The following is a 27930-nucleotide window of genomic DNA, read 5'->3' on the forward strand; positions in this document are numbered from 1 at the left end:
GAGTCTGGAGGCAGAGGAAGGCGCTGGGTTTGTGGCGGGGCCTCAGCTTGCCCAGCAGAAACGTGGGTCCACTCAGGAAGCAGGGTGACTCCGGGGAGAGGCTCTGAGCTGCTGGCAGGGCTTCATGGGCTGGAGGGGGTGTACTGGCCAGGGAGGCTTGGAGGCACAGGAAGGTGCTGGGGGTGTGGTGGGGCCTCAGCTCGTGCAGCAGGAACCTGGAGAGCAGATGGGCCCAAGGCTGAAAACAGGCCTCGGCCCCCAGAGGGAAGCTGTTGCAGCAACCCGGGTAGAAAGTACCAGGACTGACCCTGGCAGCAGTGGGCTGGGGACAAGAGACCAGATTCCAGAGATGACAGTGGAGGCAGCACTGGGACCAGCTGGAGTTGGGGTGAAGGGGTCTCCCTGAGTCCCCAGCTCCAGACTTGGGTGGCTTGGGAGCTGCAGAGCTGAGGTGCTGTGAGCTGGAGGGCTTGATGTTGAGGGGTTGCTGGTGTTGAGTGGAGCCAGAAGGTGGGTAGGTGGCCCCAAATCCCACCAGAGTCAGAGACTGAGGACCCAGGTCCTCAGGGGGAGCGCAGACTTCCCAGAGATGGCTGTGCACACTCAGCACAGCGGCTGCAGCTGGGCCTTGGTGACAAATGACAAGCTCAGTGTCCAGGATGGAGACGGGGTACCTGAGAGTCTGGGGTTGAGGAAGCAGGGGGATTCTAGAAGGGTTTGGTCCACAGTGCCCTGGAAAGAGCCCCTGGGCTGCGGCAGGGCCACGTCCAAGGAGCGAGGCCGTAACGCCCTAGGGAGGACTGTCCTAGAGGAGCTTGGCTGTGAGGGAGGCAGGGCATATGCGGGCTCCTTGGAAAGGACGGAGACGGGGAGAGTCCTTTAAGAATCACATTTATTAGGAGTTATTTTCTCATGCTGAAAGTAATGCATACTGTTCACCATAGAAACTTGGGCAACACACACAAGCACGACAAATAAAATAGAATTACAAATAACAGCCTAATGATAACTGCCATAAGGGTTTTGATATATATCTTTATAGTCTTTTTTTTTTTTTTGAGATGGAATCTCACTGCATCTCGGGTCACTGCAACCTCCGCCTCCCAGGTTTAAGTGATTCTCCCGCCTTAGCCTCCCTAATTGCTGGGATTACAGGTGCCCACCACCATGCCCAGCTCATTTTTGTATTTTTTAGTAGAGATGGGGTTTCACCCAGGCTGGTCTCGAACTCCTGACTTCAAGTGATCCGCCCCCTCAGCCTCCCAAAGTGCTGGGACTACAGGCAAGAGCTACCATGCCCAGCCCTCTTTCAGTCTTTTTATATACACACACAGATACATATACACACCAACATACTTTTTTTTTTTTTTTTAAACAAAATCAGGCTCATACTCCGCAGTAAGTTTTGCTATTTACAAAATGAAGAATGTTGGACCAGGCATGGCAGCTCACACCTGTAATCCTAGCATTTTGGGAGGCCAAGGCAGGAGAATCACTTGAGCCCAGGAGTTGGAGACCAGTCTGGGCAACATGGCAAGACCCTGTATCTACAAAAAAAACTAGCTGGGTGTGGTAGCGTACACCTGTGGCTCCAGCTACTTGGGAGACTGAGGTGGGAAGATGGCTTGACCCCAGGAAGTTGAGGCTGCAGTGAGCTATGATTACACCATTGCACTCTAGCCTAGATGACAGAGCGAGACCCTGCCTCAAAAAAAAAAAAAAGAAAGAAAAAAGAATGTTGCTCCCTGACATATAATATATTACATACTGATTAGTCCTGAGGGTGGATTCCAAAGCATAATTGTGCCATAAATTAGAGGGAAGGCTTTATTTGATTAGAATAAATAAGAATGCATTCATAGGCTGATAAGAAACTTCTAGAGGTGGTTCAGGAAGAGAGGGAGGCCTAAGCAAAGGGTGCCTTCTGGAGGGGCAGAGAAGACGGGATTGGGTAGCATCTAGGCACAGGTAGGGCGGGAGACCTTGGCCATTTCTATAAGAGTATTACACTTCCTGATTTCCTTATCTTGGTACACACTTGGAAAAAAACAAACGCTCATTTTAAGAAGGCGGGGGTCGAGGCATGGTGGTTCACACCTGTAATCCCAGCACTTTGGGAGGCTAAGGCAGGAAGATTGCTTAAGCCGATGAGTTCAAGATCAGCATGGGTAACATAGCAAGGTCCTGTTTCTACTAAAAATAATTTTAGTAATAAAAAAATAAGAAAGAAGATTGAATTTTTCTTTCTTTTTTTTTTTTTTTTTTTTTTTTCTGAGACAGAATCTCACTTTGTCACCCAGGCTGGAGTGCAGTGGCACAATCTTGGCTCACTGCAACCACTGCCTCCTCGGTTCAAGTGATTCTCCTGCCTCAGCCAACCCAGTAGCTGGGATTACAGGCACCTGGCACCATGCCTGGCGAATTTTTGTGTTTTTAGTAGAGATGGAGTTTCACCATGTCGGCCAGGCTGGTCCCAAACTCCTGACCTCAGGGGATCTGCCCACCTCAGCCTCCCAAAGTGCTGGGATTACCGGCATGAGCCACTGCACCCAGCCTGAATAATTTTTAAAAGCAGAAAGAAAATAAGTCCCATGGTATCCCATCAGCCATTTAATATATTTTTTCCTGATAACAATCACAACACCCACATATACATTTGTGCATATGGAAATATATTGGTTATTAGAAAATACTGTTGGCTGGGCTCAGAGATCGCACCACTGCATTCCAGCCTGGGCCACAAGAGCGAAACTCCGTCTCAAAAAAAAAAAGAAAAGAAAATATTGTTAAAGTTTAGTTATATCTGCTAATGACCGAAGATGTGGTGCTAACAGAACAACGCCTATTGGGAAACTTGGGAAAAGAAACTTGTAACTTTTTTCTTTTTTTTTTTTTTGAGACGGAGTCGCTGTCGCCCAGGCTGGAGTGCAGTGGCACAATCTCGGCTCACTGCAAGCTCCACCTCCCGGCTTCATGCCATTCTCCTGCCTCAGCCTCCCAAGTAGCTGGGACTGCAGGCACCCGCCAGCACACCCAGCTAACTTTTTGTATTTTTAGTAGAGACGGGGTTTAACTGTGATAGCCAGGATGGTCTCGATCTTGACCTCGTGATCCACCCGCCTCAGCCTCCCAAAGTGCTGGGATTACAGGTGTGAGCCACCGCGCCTGGTCAGAAACTTGTAACTTTCTTTTCCAACATTACAAGGGTGGGTCCATCACAAGGAGGCCATGAGGGTGCCAGGTGCAGGCTCCTCCACCCCATTCCAGCTCCACAGGGGACAGTGTCTTGCTCTGACACCCGGTGGGGTTGGGGGTGGAAGACCCCAGCACTCACTAGACCTGAGCTCACTGATGGAGCAAGCACTGAACAGAGGCCTTGGGAACTCACTCAACCCTCAAGATGTAAGAAGGCAGGTTCAAATCCTGCAACTCCTGCCCCAAAGGGGGCTTCTATGCACTAGGCAACACGTCATTATTTTCACAAGTAGCCTCTTTTCTCAAAGAGTTCACAATCTCATTAAGAGAACATGCCCACATAGAGTTTGTCCCTAGAACCCGTTTCTTGTAAAGCGTCTGTCTTCTCAGTCAAGTGCTTTTGTCTGAACTTGCTGGTTCTTCCCCTCCAGGGCACTTCCTTACACAATATGGGTGAGGGTTGTAACTTTCTTTTCCAACATTTAACAGTTTGAGCATACCATTATTTTTCTTGTATGAACTATACTCAAATGCATAAATAGAAAAATATACACACGTTTCACCTTCAGTCATATTACACTGAGCTTGCTAATCAACTATCACACCTGGAGAAAAGGTGCGTTCTGGTCTCAAGGGCTTGTCTCCATCAAGGTTGGCAGAGTAGGGAGGACAGAGAGAGGTTGGGGTGATGAGAGAATGAGAAGATGCAAAGAGAAAAAAAGAACGCAGATCAGAAGTGTGTGGAAAATAAACCAGGTTCAAGTTGTGGGCTGTGGTGGAGAGGAGGCAGAAGCTCCTGCTGTGTTTGGCTCCTGCCTGGGGGGCTGAGGTGACCGCCCTGCACACCAGATTTTTGGGTTTTTTAAATTTTTATTTTTTGAGTCAGAGTTTTGCTCGTGTTGCCCAGGCTGAAGTGCAATGGCTCAATCTCGGTTACTGCAACCTCCGCCTTCTGGGTTCAAGCGATTCTCCTGCCTCAGCCTCCCGAATAGCTGGGATTATAGGCACACACCACCAGGCCCAGCTAATTTTTAGTAGAGACGGGGTTTTGCCATGTTGGCCAGACTGGTCCTGAACTCCTGACGTCAGGTAATCTGCCCACCTCGGCCTTCCAAAGTGCTGGGATTACAGGCGTGTGCCACAGCGCCTGGCTGAACTTTTTTTCTTTTTAAAGGCTTATTCTATTAACATCTCACTGATTCATATAATACAAAATTCAACAGATAACAACTCTTCCTTACATTTTTATATAAAACTCTTTAAACATTATTTTAGTTAGGTGAAAAAGGTGCTCTAAAATGTAAATTGGTTATTATCTTGGTACCCCCCACCCCCATGGAGAGGTTTTTAGTTGTCAAGGTTATTATATTTGCAGGCCACCTGACAGGCAGTGTCCTTCTTGGGAACCAAGTGCACCCCTTCCCACGGCATGGGGAGGTGGGATTGTGCTACTCTCTTCCTTCCACCCCACAAGATCACACATAGGCCAGCCCACCCCCCACCCCCCACCACAAGGCCCCCACCCATCCAAACACTAGTCATTCTAAGAACCTCACACTGGAACAGTCTGACCATTAATAGGACCATGAAATAGTCAGTAAGGGACCCTCTGCGCTAGGCTTCCCGGTGTCATTTCCCAACCAGCTGAACTAACGCATGCTGACGTATTAGACTTAAGTGCTGGACTGCTGCACAGACCAAACATTGCTTCCTAGCTTTTCATAAAACCAACTCAGCTCAGAGGCTGGGATCCTCCACGTCACAGGCAGAGGTCACTACACGGCAATGCGGAGGTAGCTGCACAAAGATGGGAAGCTTTAGCACCTCTGAAAGAATCTCCTAGACTCGCCTCCTCAAATGACTCACAAATTCTTCTCCAGTGAAAAACTGGGAAAGGTGGAGAGCCCCTCAGCACCAGCAGGTACTTTATTGCCCCAGAAGAAGTTCAGGCTGGACCTGAGGATGGACCGTGGGGTAGCCTCTGCAGGACAGTCCTCGGGGGAGCAGGGAGTCCAGCAGTGCCAGTCCTGCTCCGGTTTGCATGGGGAGGCCTGTTCGCTGCTCACTGGCATTTGGGACCTGAAACACATGGAGAAAGTTGGCTTAGCGGCCATTCCCACTGCTATCGTGTGCAGTCTGGGCTACGATGGACCCACACTGCCGGCCAGTCGAGGCACCATCACACACACTCTGGGAATGCAGCCACAGCCAGAGACACAGCTTCTTCCAGCCCTCAGTGCTGGGCTGATGTCACCATCTAGGTCTTCTAAGCCCGTGGCCCTCCCAGCTACTTGGACCCCTCCCACTGGTGGACCCCTCCCATAGGTGTCGCCCACCAACGAATCCCTGAAGGGACCTATCGGTTTCCTCCACACAAACCTGCTTGCCCCCCAGGGTGTCCTACAACCCCCTGGCACCACTGACCACCAGTCACCAGGGCTGCCCCTACTCCTTGGGCTTGGAACCAATACCTCCTCCTGTCCGAGAGCCTAAGAAAGCCTCTCAGTCTATAGATCATCCCTGCCTGGACCCTGGCAGCCCCCCTTGCTGCCTGCTGCCAGCCAGGGCCCAGGATCCATCCTCTACTTGGCCACTACTGCCCTCTTCCCTAGACAATCAGATCTTCGCATTCCCCTACTTTTAAATCCTTCTGTGTCTACCAATAATAACAACAATAGCAAAAGAGGCCATACCTCCTGATGCCCAGCATGTGCCAAGTACCATGCTATGGGCTCTCAGAAGCTCACGGAAACCCAGTGAGGGAACAGCGATTGCCCCTGTTGGCCAAGTGAGGAAACTAAGGCCTATGATTTTCAGGATAACGCCCAACCCTGGTAACAGGAGCCAGGCCCTGATCTCCAGCTCAGTTTTTAGAATTCAGGAAGTAGCGGTATCCCCTGGGGCCTGTCGACGCAGACTGCTGGGCTTCACCCCAGAGACTGTGACTCAGTACAACAGAGGGTGGAGGACAGGCAGCTTGCATTCCCAGGCACCCAGCCACACGCTCCAAGGAGCTCTGCTAGCCCTGCCCCTCCAGGGCCCCACCTCCTTCCTGTGCCATGGGCACCAGAGCTCCTTCCCGCAGGCACCACAGTGCTATCTGACACTCCCCGGCCCTCACCCTGGCCACTCTGTCTGAAGCACCTTTCCCTACTTATCCGCAGCCTCTCTGCTCCTCCACCATCAACGCTGCACTTAAAGAGACTCATCCGACGGGAAGTCTTCCCAGGCCCCAGTGCAGGCTGGCCTGGGTGACAGCTCTCAGGAGGTGCACTGGGACCTCTGACTGATTCAGCTGCCCCCCATGAGACAGTGTCCCCAAACCTTAGGGCAAGCTCCTTGCTTGACGTTCAGCCAGCTGTTTCCAGAACGTCGTGTGAGGCCTCATCAGATGAGAGAGATGCCCGCCCGGCCCACACACCCACAGCCAAAGTATTTACCTGGAGGCGGGAAGCAGACACATCAGCGCTCGAGTGAAGACCTGTGAGGTCACCCACTGCAGCCACTGCACATCGTCGGGCATATCCGGAAGCCATGTCACCAGTCTGCAGAGATAAGACCAAGTACACAAACACACACACAGGCAGACACAACAGCTTACAACACCACCCTTTGTTTACAAAAGCCGCCAACATCATCTCCAATCTGATGACTTCCCAGCAGGTGGATCTGGGATGACAGGACAAGGATGAGCCCATCTGAAATCTCTAAAGCAAAATGAGGCCACTTCTGGTTCAAGAAAGCTCAAAGGACTTACACTGAAATAAAGGAAAAAACAAAAAAACAAAAAACAAACAAACAAACAAAAAAACACCTTGGCTTATTCAGGGCTCTTCCCAGCTTGGAGAGGAGCTGAGGCCCATGGCAGCTGCTGCAAGGGCTCTCATGGTCAAGACCGTCCCCTGCCTCACGGTTTGCTGTGCTTGGTCACATGTGAGCCCAGCAGGGGCACCATGGAGAGGTGTGGTCACTACCTCCTCTAGACTCTCCATCCCCCAGGCACACAAAGGACCCCCACCTCAGGGTCTCTGATAAATGCCTGAACACAGACATCCCCCTGCCAGCAGTAGTAGGGTGGGGAGGAGGAGGCTGATCCTGGGGAGTGGAGAAGGAATCTAGGAAGGCCAGTGGGAAAATGGAGCTGGCTTTTGAAGGAGGGACTGGGCATTAAAAGATTAATCAGGGCCAGGCGTGGTGGCTCACACCTGTAATCCCAGCACTTTGGGAGGCCAAGGCAGGCAGATCATGAGGTCAGAGGTTCAAGATCAGCCTGGCCAACATGCCAAACCCCACCTCTATTAAAAATAGAAAAACGAGCCAGGTGTGGTGGCACACACCTGTAATCCCAGCTACTCCAGAGGCTGAGGCAGGAGAATCTCTTGAGCCCAGGGGGTGGAGGTTGCAGTGAGCTGAGATCGCGACATCGCACTCCAGCCTGGAGGACACAGCAAGACTTCGTCTCAAAAAAAAAAAAAAAAAAGGCTGTACGCGGTAGCTCACGCCTGTAATCCCAGCACTTTGGGAGGCCAAGATGGGCAGATCATGAGGTCAGGAGATCGAGACCATCCTGGCTAACACGGTGAAACCCTGTCTCTACTAACAAATACAAAAAAATTCACTGGGTGTGGTGGCGGGCGCCCATAGTCCCAGCTACTCCGGAGGCTAAGGCAGGAGAATGGCGTGAACCCGGGAGGCAGAGCTTGCAGTGAGCCAAGATTGCGCCATTGCACTCCAGCCTGGACGACAGAGTGACACTCAGTCTAAAAAAAAAAAAAAAGGATCAAAGGACATGCCAGACTAATTTGCTAAAAACAAAGTAAACACCCACACAAATCTACGTGTAAGGACGTGAGTGAAATAAATGCTCAGGACTGCAGCATGCAACCACCTCGTGTTTCCCATGGTGTGGGACGAAGAAAATCCCCGAGAACAAGCGCGGCCTTACAAGAAGTGATAAATCTGCAAGAGCAATGAGGAAGGACCAGGGGCTCACCAATGAGCAAGATATTTCAACAGGTTACTGGACTCCAGGCAGAAGGGGAGGGGGCTGGCGATGAAACAGGCAGAGCACGGGGAGCCAGTGTTCACCACCAGGGCAAAATCCGACAGCTCAACCACCTCCAGGGAAAGGAAGGGCTTCTAGGAAAGCAGTAGCACCCCCAGATAGACATCCTTCTAGTAGCCTGCCTGTCACTGTCTGGGAGCTCTGCCAGGTGATGCACCTACCCTTTTCACCCTGAGCTCCAAGTCCTCTGTTGCTATATGGGAAAAACCCCAACAAGCACATGCTGAGAATAAGTAGCATAAAAAAGATGAAGAAACAAAAACTAGCCCAAGAAGAAATGGAGAAGGGATGATCCGGAGGACAGCAAATATTCCAAGAGAATGTTACATCCATAAAACAAGAACAGAATGCTAAGTAAAAAGAACAAGCAGAGAACAAGAGAGTACTCTTGGAGATTAAATTATATTTGCTGAAAGTAAAAACTGTAGGATAGGACTAGAAGACAAAATTTGAGGAAATCTGTCAGAGCAGAGGCAAAAAGACAAAGAGTGATAAAAAAATATGGCAAAGAGAGAAAGTCGGACATGGAGACAGGAATCCAACCCAGGAAGTCAAACATCTTCCTAATAAGAGCCCCAGGAAGAGGAAGAAAAAGTCTGGGCAACATAGTAAGATCCTGTCTTACAAAATTTTTTAAAAAAATTTGTTGGGTGTGGTGACGTGTGCTTATTTATAGTCCCGGCTACTTATGACGTTGAGGCGGGAAGATCACTTGAGCCTGGGAGGTTCAGGCTGCAATGAACCATGATCATGTCACTGCATTCCAGCCTGGGCACCAGAGTAAGACCCTGTCTCAAAAGAAAAAAAAAAAAAAAGGAAAAGAAAAGAAAAGGAAAAAAGCAAATGGAAGGTAAGGAAAAACAGAAATAAGAATAGAAAATAATTTCCCAGAGCTGGAGAAGGCTTTGACTGAAGGGGTCCCCAGTACTTGTCCAGCTGAATAAATGAAATAAGGACTTACACCAAGACATATGACATTTCAGATTATAAGGGATAGAAAGTCCTAAGAGCACCTACCTGCAAAGAAGTGAGAATGTGACTGTCTTACTCCCAGGCTTCCCAGTAACCAATATTCTGAGAGGAAATGATTTTCAACCTGCAATTCTAGACATGGCCAACCTATCACTGAGATGGGATAGAAAAAAAACACGTTTACCAACACACACAAAGTCAAATGTTTACTTCCCTGGGAGTTTACTAGAGGCTCTGCTCCAGAATAACCAGGGAAAAGCCAAGAAAAATGAAGCTATGGATCCATGGATGGCACAGTGGCCCCAGGAGGGGAGACGGCAGGATACAATTGTGTGGACAGCCTAGGACACACCCAGATGGAGGTGCGGCACGGAAGACCTAGGAGTGGTCCAGGGACAAACGGCAAGAACGGAACTTCCGGATGATCTTAAAAAGCAACTGGGGATGGGCTGGCTCATTGCCTCCCTTTCAGAAGCATTTCGGCAGGAATCAGAATCCTAACCCTTGAAGGACACAGAATCTGAGGTTATTTTAACAGCTCAGGTGTTAAACTGCCAAGTCCAGGGCCACGTCCACAGGAGGCTCAGCAGCCTCTTCGTAGTAGACAGGTCAGCACTCACACCTCCTCACACCTTCAGGCTCTTTGTTCCCCCTTCCCTGGACTCCCTGCAGGCGCATACAGCCCCATTCCTGATGCCTATATTAGCTCAATTTTTTTCTTTCAGTCAGACCAGGGTAATTTTTTTTCAATCAAGTGCCCTCCACTGTCAGACAACCCACCGAGGTCGGTTTTCCTATCCATATATTGCAGATGAAACCAATGAAGCTCAGAGAAATCGAGTAACTTGCCTGAGGTCACACAGCTTAGAAATTGCAGTGCCCTGGTCTAAAGCCCATACCTTTTATCTGTCTCTAATTTTACTATCATCATTATTACCCGAAAATAGAAATCAACGTCACTAGCTGGATGCTTACTATGGGATGGGTACTCCTGCACTGTGACTCAGTAACCAGACTGAGTCTCCCGACCACCCTCTGCTCCAGGTGATCTCTCTAGATGGGAAGTTGAAGTGCAGAGAGGTGGATTCAGTCGTCCGGAGTCACACAGCTGTGGTAAACAGTGCAGCCAGGATTTGAAGAAGGGCAGTCTGACTGCTGAGCCAAGCTCCGACCATTCTGCTCTCCCCCGTTTCAGAGGAAGCCCAATCAGAGGAAGCCCAATCAGAGGAAACCCAATCAGAGAAAGCCCAATCAGAGAAAGCTCAATCAGAGGAAGCCCAATCAGAGGAAGCCCAGTCAGAGGAAGCCCAATCAGAGGAAGCCCAATCAGAGGAAGCCCAATCAGAGGAAACCCAATCAGAAGAAGCCCAATCAGAGGAAACCCAATCAGAGGAAGCCCAATCAGAGGAAGTCCAATCAGAGGAAATCCAATCAGAGGAAGCCCAATCAGAGGAAACCCAATCAGAGGAAGCCCAATCAGAGGAAGCCCAATCAGAGGAAACCCAATCAGAGGAAACCCAATCAGAGAAAGCCCAGAGAAAGCCCAATCAGAGGAAACCCAGTCAGAGGAAACCCAGTCAGAGGAAGCCCAATCAGAGGAAGCCCAATCAGAGGAAGCCCAATCAGAGGAAACCCAATCAGAGGAAGCCCAATCAGAGGAAGTCCAATCAGAGGAAACCCAATCAGAGGAAACCCAATCAGAGGAAGCCCAGTCAGAGGAAGCCCAATCAATAAGTTCTAGGAGCATCACACTGTGTTCTCCTAACTGCTGGCTCTGAATCATATATGCCTAGAATGAAAGATGGAATTCCCTATGTTCTCCTACTTTCATGTGATTTGATTTTTTTTTTTTTTTTTTTTTGAGTCAGAGTCTTGCTCTGTAGCCCAGGCTGGAGTGTAGTGGCATGATCTCGGCTCACTGCAACCTCCGCCTCCCAGGTCCCAGTTCAAGCAATTCTCCTGCCTTAGCCTCCAGAGTAGCTGGGATTATAGGTACACACCACCATGCCCAGCTAATTTTTGTATTTTTAGTAGAGACGAGGTTTCACCATGTTGGCCACGCTGGTCTTGAACTCCTGACCTCATTATCCACCCACCTCAGCCTCCCAAACTGGGATTACAGGTGTGAGCCACTGCGCCCGGCCATGACTTGATTTGTTATTTTATTCATTTCATTACATTTCATTTTATTTTGAGATAGGGTTTCTCTCCTGTCACCCAGGCTGCAGTGCAGTGGTACAGTCTTGTCTCACTACAACCTCTGCCTCCCAGGCTCAAGCGATTCTCCTGCCTCAGTCTCCCAAGTAGCTGGGAGTACAGGCACGTGCCACCATGCTCTGCTAATTTTTGTATTTTTAGGAGAGATGGCGTTTCACCATGTTGGCCCGGCTGGTCTCAAACTCCTGACCTCATGTGATCCACCCATCTTGGCCTCCCAAAATGCTGGGATTACTGCCGTGAGCCACCACGCCAGCCTTCATGTGATTTTAAATGGAAATAGCTTAGAGAGGCAGCAAGGATCCTGCTTCCAGGCTTGACCCTTCTACTAGGCATCTCTGTGACCTCAGAGCGGTGACCCCAAGCCCTCTGGGCCCGTTTCCTCAGGCAATCACAAGAGACTGGACCAGCTACTATGTGAGGCCACTGACAACTCCAGGAGTTCCCACAGGGAGTTTCTGGGCTTGCACTGAGTTACAGGTACATGTGTGGCTTGAGGACAGGCAGGCAACGTTCAGGGGCATTGCATATAGACTGTGAGCTGTGATCTGCTGCACGACAATCCAGGCCCCAGACTACATGCCACCATCATCTGTCATCCTGTTTCATCCTCATATCAACCCTGTGAGGAAGACACAGGGCCACCTAAAATGCTCACCTCTGGACAATCGCAATGGCAGACTCCACAGGCAGGGTACAGGGCAGCATCACATAAGACATTATCCTAATGGGTAGCAAGTTGCAAATCTTGCTCATGTATCCACCTTTGTCTTTCATTGCTTCACTCACTGCTGAAAAAGACAATTTGGAGCTATTATCTCCCACCAGTGTGAAAAACCAAACCACTTTACTCTGTTGGTGCTTAGCATTTCCATGAAATACGCCCGTCCTGGCAGCCAAAGGGTCAGAGGCACTCACAGAAGAGATGGGGTGGAGTTTGCCAGGCTGCTCTTTTCTTTTTTTTTTTAGACAGAGCCTTGCTCTTGTTGTCCCGGCTGGAGTGCAGTGGCGTGATCTTGGCTCACCGCAACCTCCGCCTCCAGGGTTCAAGCGATTCTTCTGCCTCAGTCTCCCAAGTAGCTGAGATTACAGGCGCCTGCCATCATGCCCAGCTAATTTTTTGTGTTTTTAGTAGAGATGGGGTTTCACCATGTTGGCCAGGCTGGTCTCGAACTCCTGACCTCAGGTGATCCACCCACCTCAGCCTCCCAAAGTGCTGGGATTACAGGTGTGAGCCACTGCGCCCGACCCAGGCTGCTCCCTTCACAGCAAGGGCAGTGTGAAGCTGAAGCAGGGCACACAGCTCAGAACAGCCCTGAGAGTGCTTACAGAACATAAGGTCCCCACTCCCAGCTCCTTTAAATTGACAAATATGTTTGGAAGTCACCATTCCAGAAAGCCTGCTTTTATTTTCCTTGAAAAGACATGTCCATTTCCAATATCATAGCTGAAATTATATAGAAAATGGTGTGTAGGTCATGAGGCAAAGCATCATCTTGTATTAAGAAATCTGAATATACCCCACAGAAAATAATCTGCACAGAAAGAGCTACAGCAGGCTGGGCCTGGTGGCTCATGCCTGTAATCCCAGCACTTTGGGAGGCCAAAGTCAGTGGATCACTTGAGGTCAGGAGTTTGAGACCAGCCTGGCCAACATGGCGAAACTCTGTCTCTACTAAAAACACAAAAATTAGCCAGGCCTGGTGGTGTACGCCTGTAATCCCAGCAACTCAGGTAGCTGAGGCATGAGGATCATTTGAACCTGGGAGGTAGAGGCTCCAGTGAGCCAAGATCACGCCACTGCATACTCCAGCCTGGGCGACAGAGCAAGACTCTGTCTCAAAAAACAAAACCAAAACAAAAAACAGCTACATCAAACGTCACAGCATCTATGTTCTCCTAGGAACTTCTCAGGCACCACCAGCTTTACAAGCTGGTCCTTGACCCTCTGCTGGATTCCAGAGCTTTCTTCCTGGAGCCCCAGTCTTTTATTCCCTCTCTTTAATGACCTCGTGGTGCCTCAAATCATATTAATCTGGTGATATGGTTTGGATCTGTGTCCCTGCCCACATCTCATGTGGAACTGTAATTCCCAGTGTTGGAGGCGGGGCCTGGTGGGAGGTGATTGGATTGTGGGGACCGATTTCCCCACTGGTGCTGTTCTCTTGATAGTGAGTGCATTCTCGTGAGATCTGGTTGTTTAAAAGCATATGGCACCTTCTCTCTACTTCCCTCTCTCTCTCTCACTCCTGCTCCAGCCATGGGATGTGCATGTTTCCCCTTCGCTTTCTGCCATGATTGTAAGTTTCCTGCGGCCTTCCCAGAAGCTAAGCAGATGCCAGCACCGTGCTTCCTGTCAAGCCTGTGCAACTGTGAGCCAATTCAACCTCCTTCTTTATGAGTTACCCAGTCTCGGGGATTTCTTTATAGTAATGTGAGAACAACCTAATGCACCTGGGCAGCTGCTGTCTCCCATCTCCTAGGGTGTTGGTACCTCAAGAACAAGGAGCTATGTCTGACTCATTTTTTAATTTCTCCAAATGCCTGACTCCATAGCTGGTTTGTGGGTTCCTCTGTCTTACTTAGTCCGTGTTCAGGCTACTTTAACAAAACGCCACCAACTGAGTGGCTTATAAAACAACAAACATCGATTTTTCAGAGTTCTAGAGGCTGCGAGGTCCCAGATCAAGGGGCAGCAGACGTGTTGGTGTCTGGTGAGGGCCTGCTTCTTCATAGACACCACCTTCTGTGTCCTCATATGGTAGAAGGGACAGGGACATCTCTTGGGTCTCCTCAATAAGGGCACCAATCCCATTCATGACAGCCCTTTCCTCATGACCTAGTCTCCTCCCAAAGGCCCCACCTCTTAAGACCATCATCTTGGGGGTTAGGATTTCAACAGGTAAATTCCGGGGGAGACACAATCATTTGGACCATAGCACTGTCTGTCCATTCAATATTTAATGACATTATAAAATGTAGCACCATTCTATGGAGGTTCAAAATTGTGGGTTTAGGGGAAGGGAGAAATTAAGAGCGGCCTCAAGAAAGGAGCCTTGAGATGGCTGGACAGGTGGAGGGTGGCAACCGGAAAGGAGCTCCAAGTAACGGGCCAAGTCCCAGAGGCAGGACCCCCATCCTTGGGGCCCATGAAATCCAGGTTGGCAGGAGCTCAGGTGCCATGTTGGGGAGACAGGGTTGGGAAGGGGTAGAGAGGGCCCAGCTGCTGCAGGAGGAGCCTGTATGGAGAATCCCAAGGGGCTCAGCTGGAGTTTGTTTTCCTTCCGGTCATGAACCCATGGGGAGACTTGGCAAGGTGCCAGGATTGGGGGGCTGTGCTGGGAGTGATAGCAGCAGACCAGGCTGTACACATGGAAGGAGATGTTCCCGACAGCCTGTCCCGGTTGCCTCACCCTATCGCTCCCATGTGGCAGTACCATCTTCCTCCATAACACGCAAGAAAGAAAACAAGGTGCTGCCTGTGCCCAGCCTGATGAGGGGGTACCTGTAGCGAGCTCGGGCGACAGGGTGTCCAGGATGCTCTCATCCCAGGGCAGGATGCTGAGACGCAGGTGGTCTAGCAGCTCATCTCCATCCAGCCTCATAGCCAAGGCAGCCGGTTCCGGGGAAGAATCCAGACTTGTGTTTTCCCAGCCGGGCGCAGTGACCTCAGAATCCATCCCTTCTGAGGATGACTTCAGACCCCGCTGGGGCTTGTTGCAGATGCCTGTGAAGGGCAGGGAAAACAAGCCCCTCAGGTGAATGTGGGGAGTGGTGATCATTACCCACCCATCCACCGAACTGCAGGAAGGCAGGCAGCTGGCCTGTTATTAGCCAAATGCAAGGGGAAGAGGGGAAGGAAGGAGAACGAGCGCCGGTGTTTGTCGCCCGGAGAAAGGAGTATGGGGCTTTAAAGCAGGACACACGTGAGCTTGGCTCCTGCTAGCTGTGTGGGCTCCATCTCCACGTCTGGATTCATGAGGTGCAAAGGCGAGGGTTACTGTTCATTTATAACAACTGAACCACTGGTTACACCTGCCTCCCAAGCCCTGAGCTAGGTGCTTCACCATCAGGCCTTACAGCAACCATTATCATCATCTCCATTTTTCAGCTGAGAAATCAGAAGCACAGATAGGTTAAGAGACTTGTCTAAAGCCATGCAGCCAGTACATAGCAGAGCCGGGATTTGAAGCCGGGCCTGACGTCAAAGAGGGTACTCTTCCATCACACGGCCTTGGAAGAAGCACCCAGCAAGCGAGGATTGGGCACCAGTATGTGCCAGGCCCTGTCCTGGGTGCTGGAACTCAGCAACCAGCACCAGTGAGTGGCCCCTGCTCTTACAGCTTTGGCACACTGGGCCGGGGGAGGGGAGCTTCAGACAACCACAGCTGCACCTGGCCCAACTCTGTCTTCCAACCTCAGGTAGAAAAGACCAGTGGCTGCTGCTCAATGCCTGAGCCTTGCTCCCCAAGATAACCTCACATTCATGCTTGCCCTGGCTCTTTCCAGGCTCTATCAGATGCCCTCCTTACCCTCTGAGATATCATTTTCCCTTAGGAATGTTGCCAGGTTCTCAGGGAGATGTTGATTCCAGCATCTCTGGCACACCAGCTTGTCCTGCCAAACCGGCTCCCTCCTAATGTCCTCAACCCTCAACCCGTGGGCGCAGCTCCCCATCTCCCCTTTGCGCAACTGCTAGGCTAGAAGCCGGGACTACGCTCTTCTGTCTTCCTCTCCCCAAATGTCCCATCGGTCATTTCCAAGCCCTATTCCCCTGAACTGCTTCAAATTGGTTTCCTCCTCATGACCCTCACAGCCCTGATCCTGGTGGAGCCTCTGGCTGCCTCACTGGCCTCCTAGATGCTGGTCTCTCCCTTCCTGTCCCACAGCCAGGGGACTTCCAAAGCCCTCCTCTGATCCCCTCACTCCCACTACAGCAGCCCTCAATGGCTCCCTATGGCTGTGGGATGCAATCCCCTGTATCCAAAAGGCTTAGCCTGCCCTCCTGTCCCGTTTTTCACCATTCCTGACCCCCTCTTCTCCAGCCATCTCTTAGTGTCCCCATCCCCACCCCTCCAGCTGCACAGGCCTTCGTGCCATCCTCTCTGTGTCCTGCAGGCCTCACATTCATGGCCCCCGTGCCTAAGGCTCTCCTCCTTATCCCCAAAGTCTTCATGTGGATTCATGCCCTCCGAGAGGCCCTTCTTCCCTTGGGCCTTGGAGATCCATCCTGCAGGAGCCTCCAGCATCCTGTGTCTTCTTGACACCTGTGCCTTGTCGTTGGCACCTGTACTTTCCCATTGACACAGCATCACCCTTCTGCTTACTTATCTGCTCACTTCTCTCACAAGGCTGGCAAGGGCCACACCTCTGTGTTCACTGCAGTATCCCTAGCGCACAGCAATGAACACTTTCTGAGCAGATAAATACACATGTGTCCTTACAAATGCAGCCTCCTTGGTCTTGGCCAACAACAAATTCACAAGAACAATATATCAGCCAACTCTTAGTATTAAAGAAAAACAGCTCCCAACACATCTTTTTCCTTCCACTAATTTCTAGAGCAGAGCTCCCCCAGCCCCGACAAGCCAGGATGACTTGAAGGCAGAAATTCGCTCTGGGAAGAACAAACTGGTCTAGTGAGCTTGGACCCACACCTGACTGGAGATGAGAAATCTGATTGCTTCATTTGGGGTCCAGGCGCAGAAACTCTTTAACTTCAGCCCTTGTTAAACTAAAGGATCACAAGGGGTCGAGCTGGAAAGAAAAACCACCTTCAGATAAGGGGACCCTGTGGAGGGAGAGGGCCCTGGAGTCATGATATCCCAGTTCAGATCTCGGCTCTGCCCCTCAGGGAGGGGTGAGTGCTGCTTGGCTCTCCTCTCCAAGCTTCTGTTTGCCCATCTGTAAAATGGGACCAAGATTTCCTATCTCCCGGGCTCATGAGTAGGTTGCAGAACACAGGGAAGGCGTTGGGCACTAAGTGTTAGAACTAAGGCAAATCTCAGTCTTTACCAAGACTGCTAGTAAATACTCATCAAAAGGGCACGTCTGATCCTCCCAGCCCATACATACCCTTCTCTTCCAAGAACCTGAACGCGTCCAAATATCCTCGAAGGCATATCTCTCCCAGCACCTGTGAGCAAAGCAAGCAAGGGGACTACAGTGGGGAGACACCAAGCACCATTTATTTAAGCATCACTGGTAGACCGCAGAGGGCACTAAAGAATCGTGCAAGCTCTGAGTCTGCTGGCTGGGGGGACTGAGCCACCTGGAGGCTGAGCAAAGGGCTCTGTGCTCCCAGAAGACAGTTCCCTACAGGTCTTGGCTCGAATGTCACCCCCCCACAGAGACTTTGTAGGCATCCTAGCAGGCAGGAGCTTCTTTTTTTTTTTTTGAGACGGAGTCTTGCTGTTGCCCAGGCGCTGGAGTACAGTGGCGCAATCTCACTGCAACCTCTGCTTCCGAGGTTCAAGCCATTTTCCTGCCTCAGCCTCCCTAGTAGCTGGGATTACAGGCATGTGCCACCATGCCTGGTTAATTTTTGTATTTTTCATAGAGACGGGGTTTCACCGTGTTGGCCAGGCTGGTCTCAAACTCCTGACCTCAAGTGATCCGCCTGCCTCAGCCTCCCAAAGTGCTGGGATTACAGGTGTGAGCCACTGCGCCTGGCAGGAGCTTGTTTCTTGGGCTTCCTTGGTCCCGGAATAAGCCTCCACCCTAACAAATTTTGCAGCCTGTCCCAATTGTCACTAGGACAATAAGAGCTATCTCCTCTACTCATCTGCTTATAAAGCACACAGGAAAACCAATCCTGTTAAACAACCTTCCCTCTCCCTTGGACTGTGGGCATGCATTGCATTGCATAGCCTTCCTTCTTTCTCTCCAGGAGCACCAAAGGTTGCTGTACATGGTCTGCAAATTTCTTACTATGGTAGAGTGGTAAGGCAAACTGAAACAACCACAATCAAAAAAGGTTAAACTACCGAATGCAGTTGTTCTTGACCATGTTTCCAAATAAGAATCATCTTAGTGGCTGGGTACAGTGGCTCATGCCTGTAATCCCAACACTTTGGGAGGCTGGGGTGGGAGGATCGCTTGAGGCCAGGAGTGTGAGACCAGCCTGGGCAACACTCTACAAAAATTTAAAAAATTAGCCAGGTGTGGTGGTATATGCCTGTGGGTCCTAGCTACTCAGGAGGCTGAGGTGGGAGGACGGCTTGAACCCAGGAGTTTGAGACTTCAGTGAGCTATGACTGCACCACTGCACTGCAGCCTGAGTGACAGCAAGACCTTGTTTCAAAAAGAGAAAAAAAAAATCTTTATAACTAAAGAAATAAAAAATCCTAATGCCTATGCTGCACCCCCTGACTATATAACCACAGCCTGGGAAGTGGATCTGAGTTTTAGGGCTGGGTATATGTTCCCAGGTGATTCCCATAATCAGGGTAGTGCCTCACCTGAGCTTCTGGGACACGTGCCTTTTATTTCCATTAACCATCAATGACAAGGTCTATTTCTGTTTGATTGTGCAGAGAGCAACAGGTAGCTCCTGGCAATCAGGGAGTTAAAGAAGAAGAGCCCCCCAGAACACCTGCCTCCTCACTGCCAACTCACCTTGAGATCCGGGGGGACAAACGCTCTTGAGAGAAGGTAGAGGTTCCCTGTGCAGAGGCGTAGGCTGAGCTTGGTGATGTCCACATGAAGAAAGTTGGTGGACTTGACTTTAGGGCAGATGTCGTACTCCCCATAGAAGGGCGACACGGTGATGGTTGTCTTGGCATCAATGAAGGGTACGTTGTCACTCGCTCCTCCATCCACATATCGCTTTTAAAGAAGGGAAAAAAGGACTGGCACCGTCTGAAGCTCTGGGTTAGTGCTTAACTGCTTAACAAGCTTTCACATGTGGGCAGAGCTTCTCAGAGCCGCAAACAGGCTGATATGGAGGGAGGACATTGGCTTTGGAATCACTCCTGCAACAAATCCTTACTGAGCATTCCTGTGCTGGGACAGGCTCTACTCTGGCTCTCAGGGTTGCTGTCTACTGTTGTACAGTGTGTGCACTGCACAAAAGTGCCTGGCAAAGAGGCAGATGGAGACTGGAGTCCATGTTGTGTTGGCGAAGTCCTGGGGCCAGATGGGCACCTATAGGAATGCCTAAGGGGGCCATATGAACTAGGGGGTGTTCAGTGCACTGGGGGCAAAGTGTGATAGAAACCCAAAAGGGAAAGATGGTCATGTGTTCAAATCCAGCCCCCTTTGCTGCTTGCAAGGAGGATACACAAATCTGGGACAAGATCTTTAACCCATGAGCCTGTCTCCCTCCACGTTTGACAATTAGAACCAAGACCTGGAGGGACTTTGGAGACACACATGAAACAATGAACCTGGGACCTCAGAAAATGTCCTCTAACCCACAACACAGCAGCATTTTGGATAAATCATTCTAAGGGTAAGTTTTCCTTCATCTATATCCTTAAACCACCTTATTGCCCATAGCTCACCTGGGGCAGGCAGCTTTTGCTACAATTTGGATAGAGCCTGCACCTGTGAAACTTGTGTCTACAATGATTTCCAGGCACAGCTGTCACAGCCAGACACCAGAGCCAGCCATCAGATGCCCACAGAGAAAGGCCTCCAAAATATTCCAGCCGGGAGGCTCTCCCCAGCCTGCCCTTCCACACGGAGGAATTTCAGAGCAGAGTTTGGCCTAAAACAGGTCCAGGAGGGAATCAGACATGTTCAGCCACACCTTAGCCATCAAGATTCTTGCCTGGAGTCCAGAAACGATCAGGAGTTTACACAGCAACATTTCCAAAATCGTAGCCACACTATGTCTAGGGCAGATGTAGCAAGGCATCAAAAACCTCACTAGCAGCCAGGCATGGTGGCTCACGCCTGTAATCCCAGCACTTTGGAAGGCTGAGGCACGTGGATCACTTGCGGTCAGGAGTTCGAGAACAGCCTGGGTAACATGGTGAAACCCCATCTCTACTAAAAATACAAAAATTAGGTGGGCATGGGGGTGCCTGCTTGTAATCTCAGCTGCTCAGGAGGCTGAGGCATGAGAATCGCTTGAACCCAGGAGCCGAGGGTTGCAGTGAACTGAGATCACGCCACTGTGCTCCAGGCCTACGCGATAGAGTGAAATTCTGTCTAAAAAACAAACAAAAACCTCAGTAGCATAAAGGTACACAGAATGAAATGCCAGGAATCTGGAGTGAAGGCCAAGGAGGAAGGCAACTGGTGGATCATTTTCATTCAAGGGGTAGTCTGAAGCCCAAATATTCTCCTGCCATGTAGAACTTTTCCATGCATTTTGAACTTTATAGTAATGTTTTGAATTCAGGAGCTCCAGTGGTGCGATTGATTAGCACGTGGTACATACACAGTAATGCTTTGAATTTGCTTGCGTTGAATTTCAAGAATAATGGGTTCTAATTGTCAGCAGGATTCCTATGAGCACACTTAACAGGTGACGACACAGCATCCCGGGCCTCTGTACACCAGATGTCAGTGGCACTCCCCCAGTTTTGACAACCCAAACTGTCTTCTGATGTGGCCAGACATCCCCAGTGGGGGTTTGGGGAGGATGCAAGACTAGCAAGTGAGCTGGCACAGACCCAGTGCCTAGTCCAGAGCCTGCAGAACAAACACTCCTGCTTTGGCTTCTCCATCCCCCTGGCATGGCTCAGAAATTGGCATGGCCAATGCACATATTCACTGAACTCAGCCAAATCTGAACACTGCCAGCAGCTTCTGACCAAAGCCATGGGGTGAAAAGGACAGAGTAGGACCCAGAGGGCTTGAAACTCTCCACCAGGAAGGAAAGCCAGAACTGTGCGCTGGGGAGCCAGAGGGCCTCACTACGGTGCTGCTGGGTGCATGCCTACTGAGTTCTGGAAAGACGAAATACCCACATAAAGCCACAGCATAACAAGGGGTTGGGGTCCTGCTGATGCCCAACCACGTTGTGGCAACGTCGGAAATCCAAAACGTGCTTTGGTCACTCAGTGGCGGGGCACTCCAGTGGCTCTGTGGACCACTATCCTGGACCCCAAACTACAGAGAATGAGAAGAGCCGCCCTGCAGTGAACCAAGACATGCCCTCTTCTGACGGAGAAGCAGAGAGTGACCTGGGCGCAAGCTCCCTGGCCGTGCTCCTTGGGCAAGTATGACTCTCAAGTTCCCCACAGCCACATGGGATGAACAGTCACATCTCCCCTCGGTTGTGGGGACCCTGTAAGATAGCGCACAGGAGCACGTGGCCTGCAATGGGAGGCTCCCAATGCAAGTCCCTCTGCCACGTGGCTCTGCTGGTGCTAACATACAGGATTGCATCAGAGGTTCTGCTGCTGCTCTTGTGGGTTCAAAACTGACCCTAAAGGGCTAGTATTTTATAGCCTAAACTTCTTCCTGTGCATCACAAAGTAGCCAAACAAAACAAAGCACAAATCTAGGTTAGACCAGGCTTACAGATTTTTGTTGCTGTTTAGAATATATATGACTGTTGGCCGGGCGCGGTGGCTCACGCCTGTAATCTCAGCACTTTGGGAGGCCGAGGCGGGTGGATCACCTGAGGTCATGAGTTGGAGACCAGCCTGGCCAATATGATGAAACCCTGTCTCTGCTAAAAACAAAAAAATTAGCTGGGTGTGATGGCAGGCATCTGCAATCCCAGCTACTCAGGAGGCTGAGGCAGGAGAATTGCTTTAACCTGGGAGCTGGAGGTTGCAGTGAGCCTAGATCGCACCACTGCACTCCAGCCTAGGCAACAGAGCCAGACTCCATTTCAAAAAACAAAAAATATATATATATGTATTTTTTATATAAAAAATTTTAAAAATTATTTTTTATTTTTTATATTAAAAAATGCATATATATATATATATATATATGACTGTTATAGTTCCCCCTAAAAGTAAAGCTCCACCTTCCAGGGGTAACAGATTCTTCAACGTCATATACTTTATTTATCTTTTTTTTTTTTTCTTTGAGATGGAAGTGCTGGGATTACAGACATGAGCCACCGTGCCCGGCCAACATCACATAGTTTAACTAGGTCACAGAGAAGCTACCTGATGCTTAAGGTGCAGATTAAGTGAACCAGCCAGTTTACCTTACAGATAGCCAGACAATTAATTACACATGAAGTAAGTTTTGTTGCCCAGGTAGCCTGGAAGTAGGGTCAGCTGTGGCCACTCTGTCTGAAAGGCAGCGAGGCACGGGGCTCCACCACGGGACAGATCCTGCGGTGCCTGACACTAGCGCCTTGCTGGCAGGAGATGTGTGAGCACGCTTTAGAGAGAAAGCCCCCAGGACTCAGCACTAGCAGAGAAAGCTGACTCACCACGCCTCTGAAGGAAGGAGGGATAAGGCCACTGTAGAAAGGGATGAAGCAGGAACATATCAAGGCCTGTGAAAGCAAAAGAGAGAGAAGTTATAGGCAACAGCACCCTTTTAATTTTCGTGATCCTTCATAAGCCTTCTCCAAGTGAGCAGGGCAACAAACCTGAAAATGCCCTTTGCACAGAGTAGGTTGATCCATGGGTTGAAAGAACGGGGAACCAACCCACACCCTCGGACTTCAGGCCCGTGGGTCTCATCTGTTGCATAAGCCCCTTAACAACACTGTCAGTGAACTTCAACTTCCTCTCCTCGCTCCCCACGGGAGTCACACTGGGTCACCACAGACACCACCAAGGGTTGTTGACTCACGGACTGAAAGGCATTTGATCAGTGCTGTTCAAATGCCGGTATTCATTAGAATCACCCGAGGGTTTGTGGAACCAGAGATTCTGTGTCCCTCCCCAGAATTCGCAAGCAGCAGGTCCGAGGCGGGGCCTGAGGATCTGCCATTCCAATGAGCTCCCAGGAGCTGCTGCTCTGCTGGTCCCAGGATCACACTCTGCGAAGCGCCATGCTACAGAGCAGTCAGCAGGCACCACGCTGATTCACTGGGAGAACAGACCCACGTGGGAACAGACAAGTGCTGGCTGTTTAGAGAAAGCTCCTGCAAACAAGGTTAAACAGAGGATGAAACTGGCTGCTGGTTAGATGCGCCAGGCTGCTGTCTTCCACAGACCTGTTAAGTAAAATGGAGTCCTTCATCCAAGGAGCACTTATGAAAGCATCAGCCGAATTTAATGGTGTTTTGGTATTGCAAATTATCTTTTCTCTGCTAGACCCTGAGGATACAGGCAAATAAGGCACATTCTCACCCTCGTGGGGTTTCCATTGAGAAAGCATCTTCATTATGGAAGATGTATAGAGAAAGCTCAGGAGAGGCATGCCTGCAGGACAGGTTCCTTGGACTGGGAGGTCATGAGCCAAGTGTTGAAGGAAAGAGAGGAATTATTTGAAATTGTAATTGCCAGGGCGAGGTGGGCAGATTACTTGGGTGCAGGAGTTTGGGACCAGCCTGGCAACAGGGCAAAACCCTGTCTCTACAAAAAGTACAAACATTAGCAGGGTGTGGTGGCCTGTGCCTGTACTCCCAGCTACTCGAGAGGTTGCGATTGCGCCACTGCACTCCGACCTGGGAGACAGAGCAAGACCCTGCACCGTGCCCACACCCCCCGCCCCCACAAAAAAAGAGAAAAAAAGTGAAGAAAAGAAACTGCCCTGGAACATTCAGGGTTTACAAACATTATGGACCAAATCACTGGAGACATACAGAGTTTATATCACTCCGGCACAGGGGGCCTACAACTGCCTGTGTTGCTTCCAAAACAAAACAGTCTTCTTTTTTTTTTTTTTTTTTTTTTTGAGACAGCATCTCACTGTCACCTGGGCTGGAGTACAGTGGCATGATCATGACTTACTGCAACCTCCACCTCCCAGACTCAAGCAATTCTCCTGCCTCAGCCTCCCTAGCAGCTGGGACTACGGGCCCACAACACCATGCCCAGCTAATTTTTCTGTATTTTTTGTAGAGATTGGGTTTCATCATGTTGGTCTCGAACTGCTGGGCTCAAGCAACCCACCCGCTTCGGCCTCCCAAAGCGCTGGGATGACAGGCATGAGCCACCGCACCCATCTGAAAACAGCTTTTCTCACTTGATATAACATCCAGATAAGCAAACTGCTTACATCCACGACTTCGTCTTTGGACTGAAAGTCAGACACCAGAACGTTTTCCCCATCAGACACTCTGGTGAGTGAGACGCATATTTTGCCAGAGATGAGCTGGTGGACATTGGCCGGGAGGTATTTGTAGAGATCCCGTCGGAGGAACTTGCCTATGTTGAAGGATGGATGGAAGATACCAATGTTCCGACTCCTGGCCTTCCGGACAAGATCTGAGAGGACCTGCAGAGTCTGCTCTGGGGACAGGAGACAAATACATAAGAGAACGTACCACACTGGGATGGCAATACTTTTGGCAAGGCCAGAAACCAGACAGCAAGGATGCCACCAACCTTTGTCTAGACCAGTACTGTCTACTATGGTAGCCACATGTGGCTATCACGCCCTTGAAATGTGGCTCATCCGAACTGAGATGTGTAAGATACAAACTGGATTTCAGTGGCTTAGTATGAAGTATCTCATTAGTACATTTTTATATTCAACAGATGTGAAAATATTATTTTTCATATATTGGGCTCAGCAAAATTAATTCTACCCGTATCTTTTACTTTATTCAACATGGCTTCTAGGAAATGCACAATGACATGGCTTCCAGTATATTCCTACCAGACAGTGCTGCTGTAGGCCTCAGCCACAGGAATGAATCTCTCACTTCCAGAAGCCCAGGTGAGCAGGCCTCACCTCAATGCCCCACAAAGTCAGACGCCAGGAACATATCAGCATCAGAGCTTTGGCGTAGATGGCCTTAATGCTGTCAGGTGCAGGAGATGTCACCTCACTTACTGGCCACTCTCCTGGCATGCAAGACCGCCCCTCCCAGCCCGATCCCTGGCCAGCCATAAATCTTGGGAAGCACAGGGACAGGCATGCTCCAGCCTGTCCTGACCCAAATCTGATCTTGATTCACAGCTCTCCTTCCCTGAGCCGATTCTCCAAGCATGGCCAGAACAGTGGAATTGCACGTGGCTGGGCAGGTTCTGCCTGTCCCTTCTGCCAAGTTAGCCTCAGCTCAGGTGCACTGAGGAGCACCAGGATGCAGCCTCTGGGACATGCTCAGCAGTTCCCAAGTGCACAGCCTCCTGTGAGACAGGGTTAAAGTGGGAACCTGGAACCCTGGAACACAGGGAGTGGCTCCTGCCAACATCTCCAGATCCACCTTCCAGGGACTTGGTGGTTCCTGAGCCTCCCTGTGTCCTGCCAGGGAAAGCCCCAGGCTGCACCTGTCCTCTGCCCAGTAAGGAATCCTTTCTATACCAGAGTGAGTGTATTTTAGGCTCCTGGGATCACTGCATTTGAATTCTGTCCCAGTGTAAACATTTGTTCATGTGGGTGTCCACAGGCCACCTTGGGATACAAAAGCTGACTTTTATTGTTGCTAAACCTCAGGGTGTGCAAATGGTCATGTGGCCAGTCTAATTCTCCTGTAGGCCACACTTCCTGCCCTTTGCTCCTCTCCCCATGGCTTAGGGGAAGGCAGACAGCCAGGACTGTCTAATCCCTAATCCCCACCTCCCAGTCAGCCCAGGGGCTGCTCACTGCTCCTACCCAATGGCAGGGCTTCCTCTACCAGCACGGGCTTGCTCACCACTGAACAGTCACTCCCTGCTGGCTGTGGCAGGCAGGGCAAAGAGTCCATTGTTAAGGAAGCCCAAATAAAACGGGGCTGATGGGGGCATGATCTGCCTGGAGACCTCTGGTGTCAATAGCTCCACAATGCTACTTGCCCCAGCCCCTGCCCACTGGCTCACAACCCCCTCCCCACCTCCAGGACTGTGGCAGGCAAATTCCCGGGAAGGATACCACACCCTAGTAGTTCAGGCTACTGAGAGACAAACCCTCCGTCTGCACCCCCACCACACACACACACACAGAGGTACCCACATGGACAAATGTTTCATTAGGACAAGATTCAAATGCACAGGATCTCACTTCCAGGAGTACTGAGCTGGAGAGGGGAGGGTGGGCCTAGGTCAGTGGAGACTAGAGAAGAGGATGGGATTGGGGGGTGTCCAGGGATGCACTCCAGGCCCCAGGAAGGGTCCCAAACACTGGAGGAGGAGGAAACAACTTTCCTCTTTCAAGGTACCCCTCCTCACCAGACTCCAGTTAGCCTGTCCTGGAGGATGCCCAGGGTCGCCCTTCTGGGAGGCTGCCCAGTCCCCAGAAGGCTGGGCTGCGACCTAAAAAGAGCGCAGGCGCGGGGTGTCTTGAGTCCCTCAATCCCCGGAGGGAAGGAACCCACCCTAGGGCACCGGCCAAAGCCCCACTCTTGGTCCGGCCCAGGGCAAATCGGCCCCCCAGCAGCTCAGCCCGCCCAGCACCTCCCGAGAGGACACCATGGACCCGGAGTCCGCAGGGGCCAGCACGACCCTCCGCCCCAGGTCCTGCTCCCTACTCCCCGTCACTCCGAGACGTCCCGACTCTCAATCCGGAGGCAAGGGGCTCCCTTCATGCACTGGCTCCTGATGCGCGTAGGGGTGGGGACGCGCGAGAGCCCCAGGCTTCGGCCCGGACCTCTCCGGGTTCCAACGCCCCCTTCCCGCGCCCAGGGAACAGCGCCCCCGCAGGAAGCATCTGCCCCAGAGGGGACCCTCGGGATGCACCCCGCCGTGTCCGTGTCTGGTGCCCGCTCCTCTTGGCGCCCCGCGACCCCTGGGGACCCCCTGGGGGTTCTTAGGGGGCACCCCCTCCGCACGCGGAGCCCGGGCGGCGGCCCCAGACGCACCCAGCGGGATCCCGGAGAGGACGCCGACGCAGTGCAACGCCCCGGCCGAGGCGCCGAACAACATGCGCGCGTCGCGGAGGAGGTGCGGGGCGTGCTCGCTCAGGCAGCGGGTCGCCCCGACGTGGTAGAAGCCCAGGAAGCCGCAGCCCGCGAAGGACAAGCTCCAGCCGCGCTCGGCGTCGTACATGGCGGGGCGGGGGCGGGGGCGCGGATCCGGATCGGAGTCGGGATCGGGGATCGGGGATCGGCTCGGGTCCTGATCCGCAGCAGCTCCGCCGGGCGCCCGCAAGCGCTCGTGACCCAGCCGCCGCGTCTCCGCCCGGGCTTTCCACGCGCGACGTCCGCCCCGCCTCCCTCGGACCATGCAAATAAGCCGGAGCGAGGCCCAATGAGCGGGCAGGACGCCCTCCCGGGCGAGGCTTGGAGGGGGATGGGGGCGGGGACGGGGTCTGGGAGGGGGATGGGGGCGGGGACGGGGTCTGGGAGGGGGATGGGGGCGGGGACGGGGTCTGGGAGGGGGATGGGGGCGGGGACGGGGTCTGGGAGGGGGATGGGGCGGGGACGGGGTCTGGGAGGGGAAGGCAGCGGGGACGGCGGGCTGGGAGGGGAAAAGGAGCGGGGACGGGGGGCTGGGAGGGGGATTGGGTACAGAGGCTGGGAGGGCGAT

General features: G+C 51.4%; 1 protein-coding gene across 4 annotated transcripts; it reads right to left on the reverse strand.

The window, feature by feature from the left end:
* Positions 1-878: 878 nt before the first annotated feature.
* Positions 879-27565, reverse strand: PNPLA3 (patatin like domain 3, 1-acylglycerol-3-phosphate O-acyltransferase). 4 transcript variants are annotated; one of them, XM_005567051.5, is made up of 9 exons: positions 27264-27565; positions 24542-24774; positions 22800-22865; positions 19067-19276; positions 17525-17585; positions 14955-15176; positions 12108-12240; positions 6636-6740; positions 879-5274 (listed from the first exon to the last, which is right to left on the reverse strand). In XM_005567051.5, exons 1-9 carry the CDS (start codon positions 27448-27450, stop codon positions 5058-5060), a joined length of 1434 nt encoding a protein of 477 aa, XP_005567108.3. In that variant the 5' UTR covers positions 27451-27565; the 3' UTR covers positions 879-5057. The 4 variants fall into 4 exon arrangements, 3 of the variants coding, with proteins under 3 accessions (XP_005567108.3, XP_015312567.3, XP_065378092.1); XM_015457081.4 differs by having other exon boundaries at positions 2423-5274; positions 12108-12237; XR_012418643.1 differs by having other exon boundaries at positions 4046-5274; positions 6636-6953.
* Between the last annotated feature and the right edge of the window lie 365 nt (positions 27566-27930).

This window comes from Macaca fascicularis, chromosome 10 (genome assembly GCF_037993035.2).
Source record: "Macaca fascicularis isolate 582-1 chromosome 10, T2T-MFA8v1.1".
In the NCBI taxonomy this organism is placed as follows: Eukaryota; Metazoa; Chordata; class Mammalia; order Primates; family Cercopithecidae; genus Macaca; species Macaca fascicularis.

Coding starts and splice junctions, on each gene's coding strand:
- PNPLA3 (XM_005567051.5), bottom strand. CDS start 27,450: ATGTACGACGCCGAGCGCGGCTGGAGCTTGTCCTTCGCGGGCTGCGGC. Junction 6,741..12,107: donor GCCATTGCGATTGTCCAGAG/GTGAGCATTTTA, acceptor TTATCTCTGCAG/ACTGGTGACATGGCTTCCGG. Junction 5,275..6,635: donor TGTCTGCTTCCCGCCTCCAG/GTAAATACTTTG, acceptor CATGTGTTTCAG/GTCCCAAATGCCAGTGAGCA.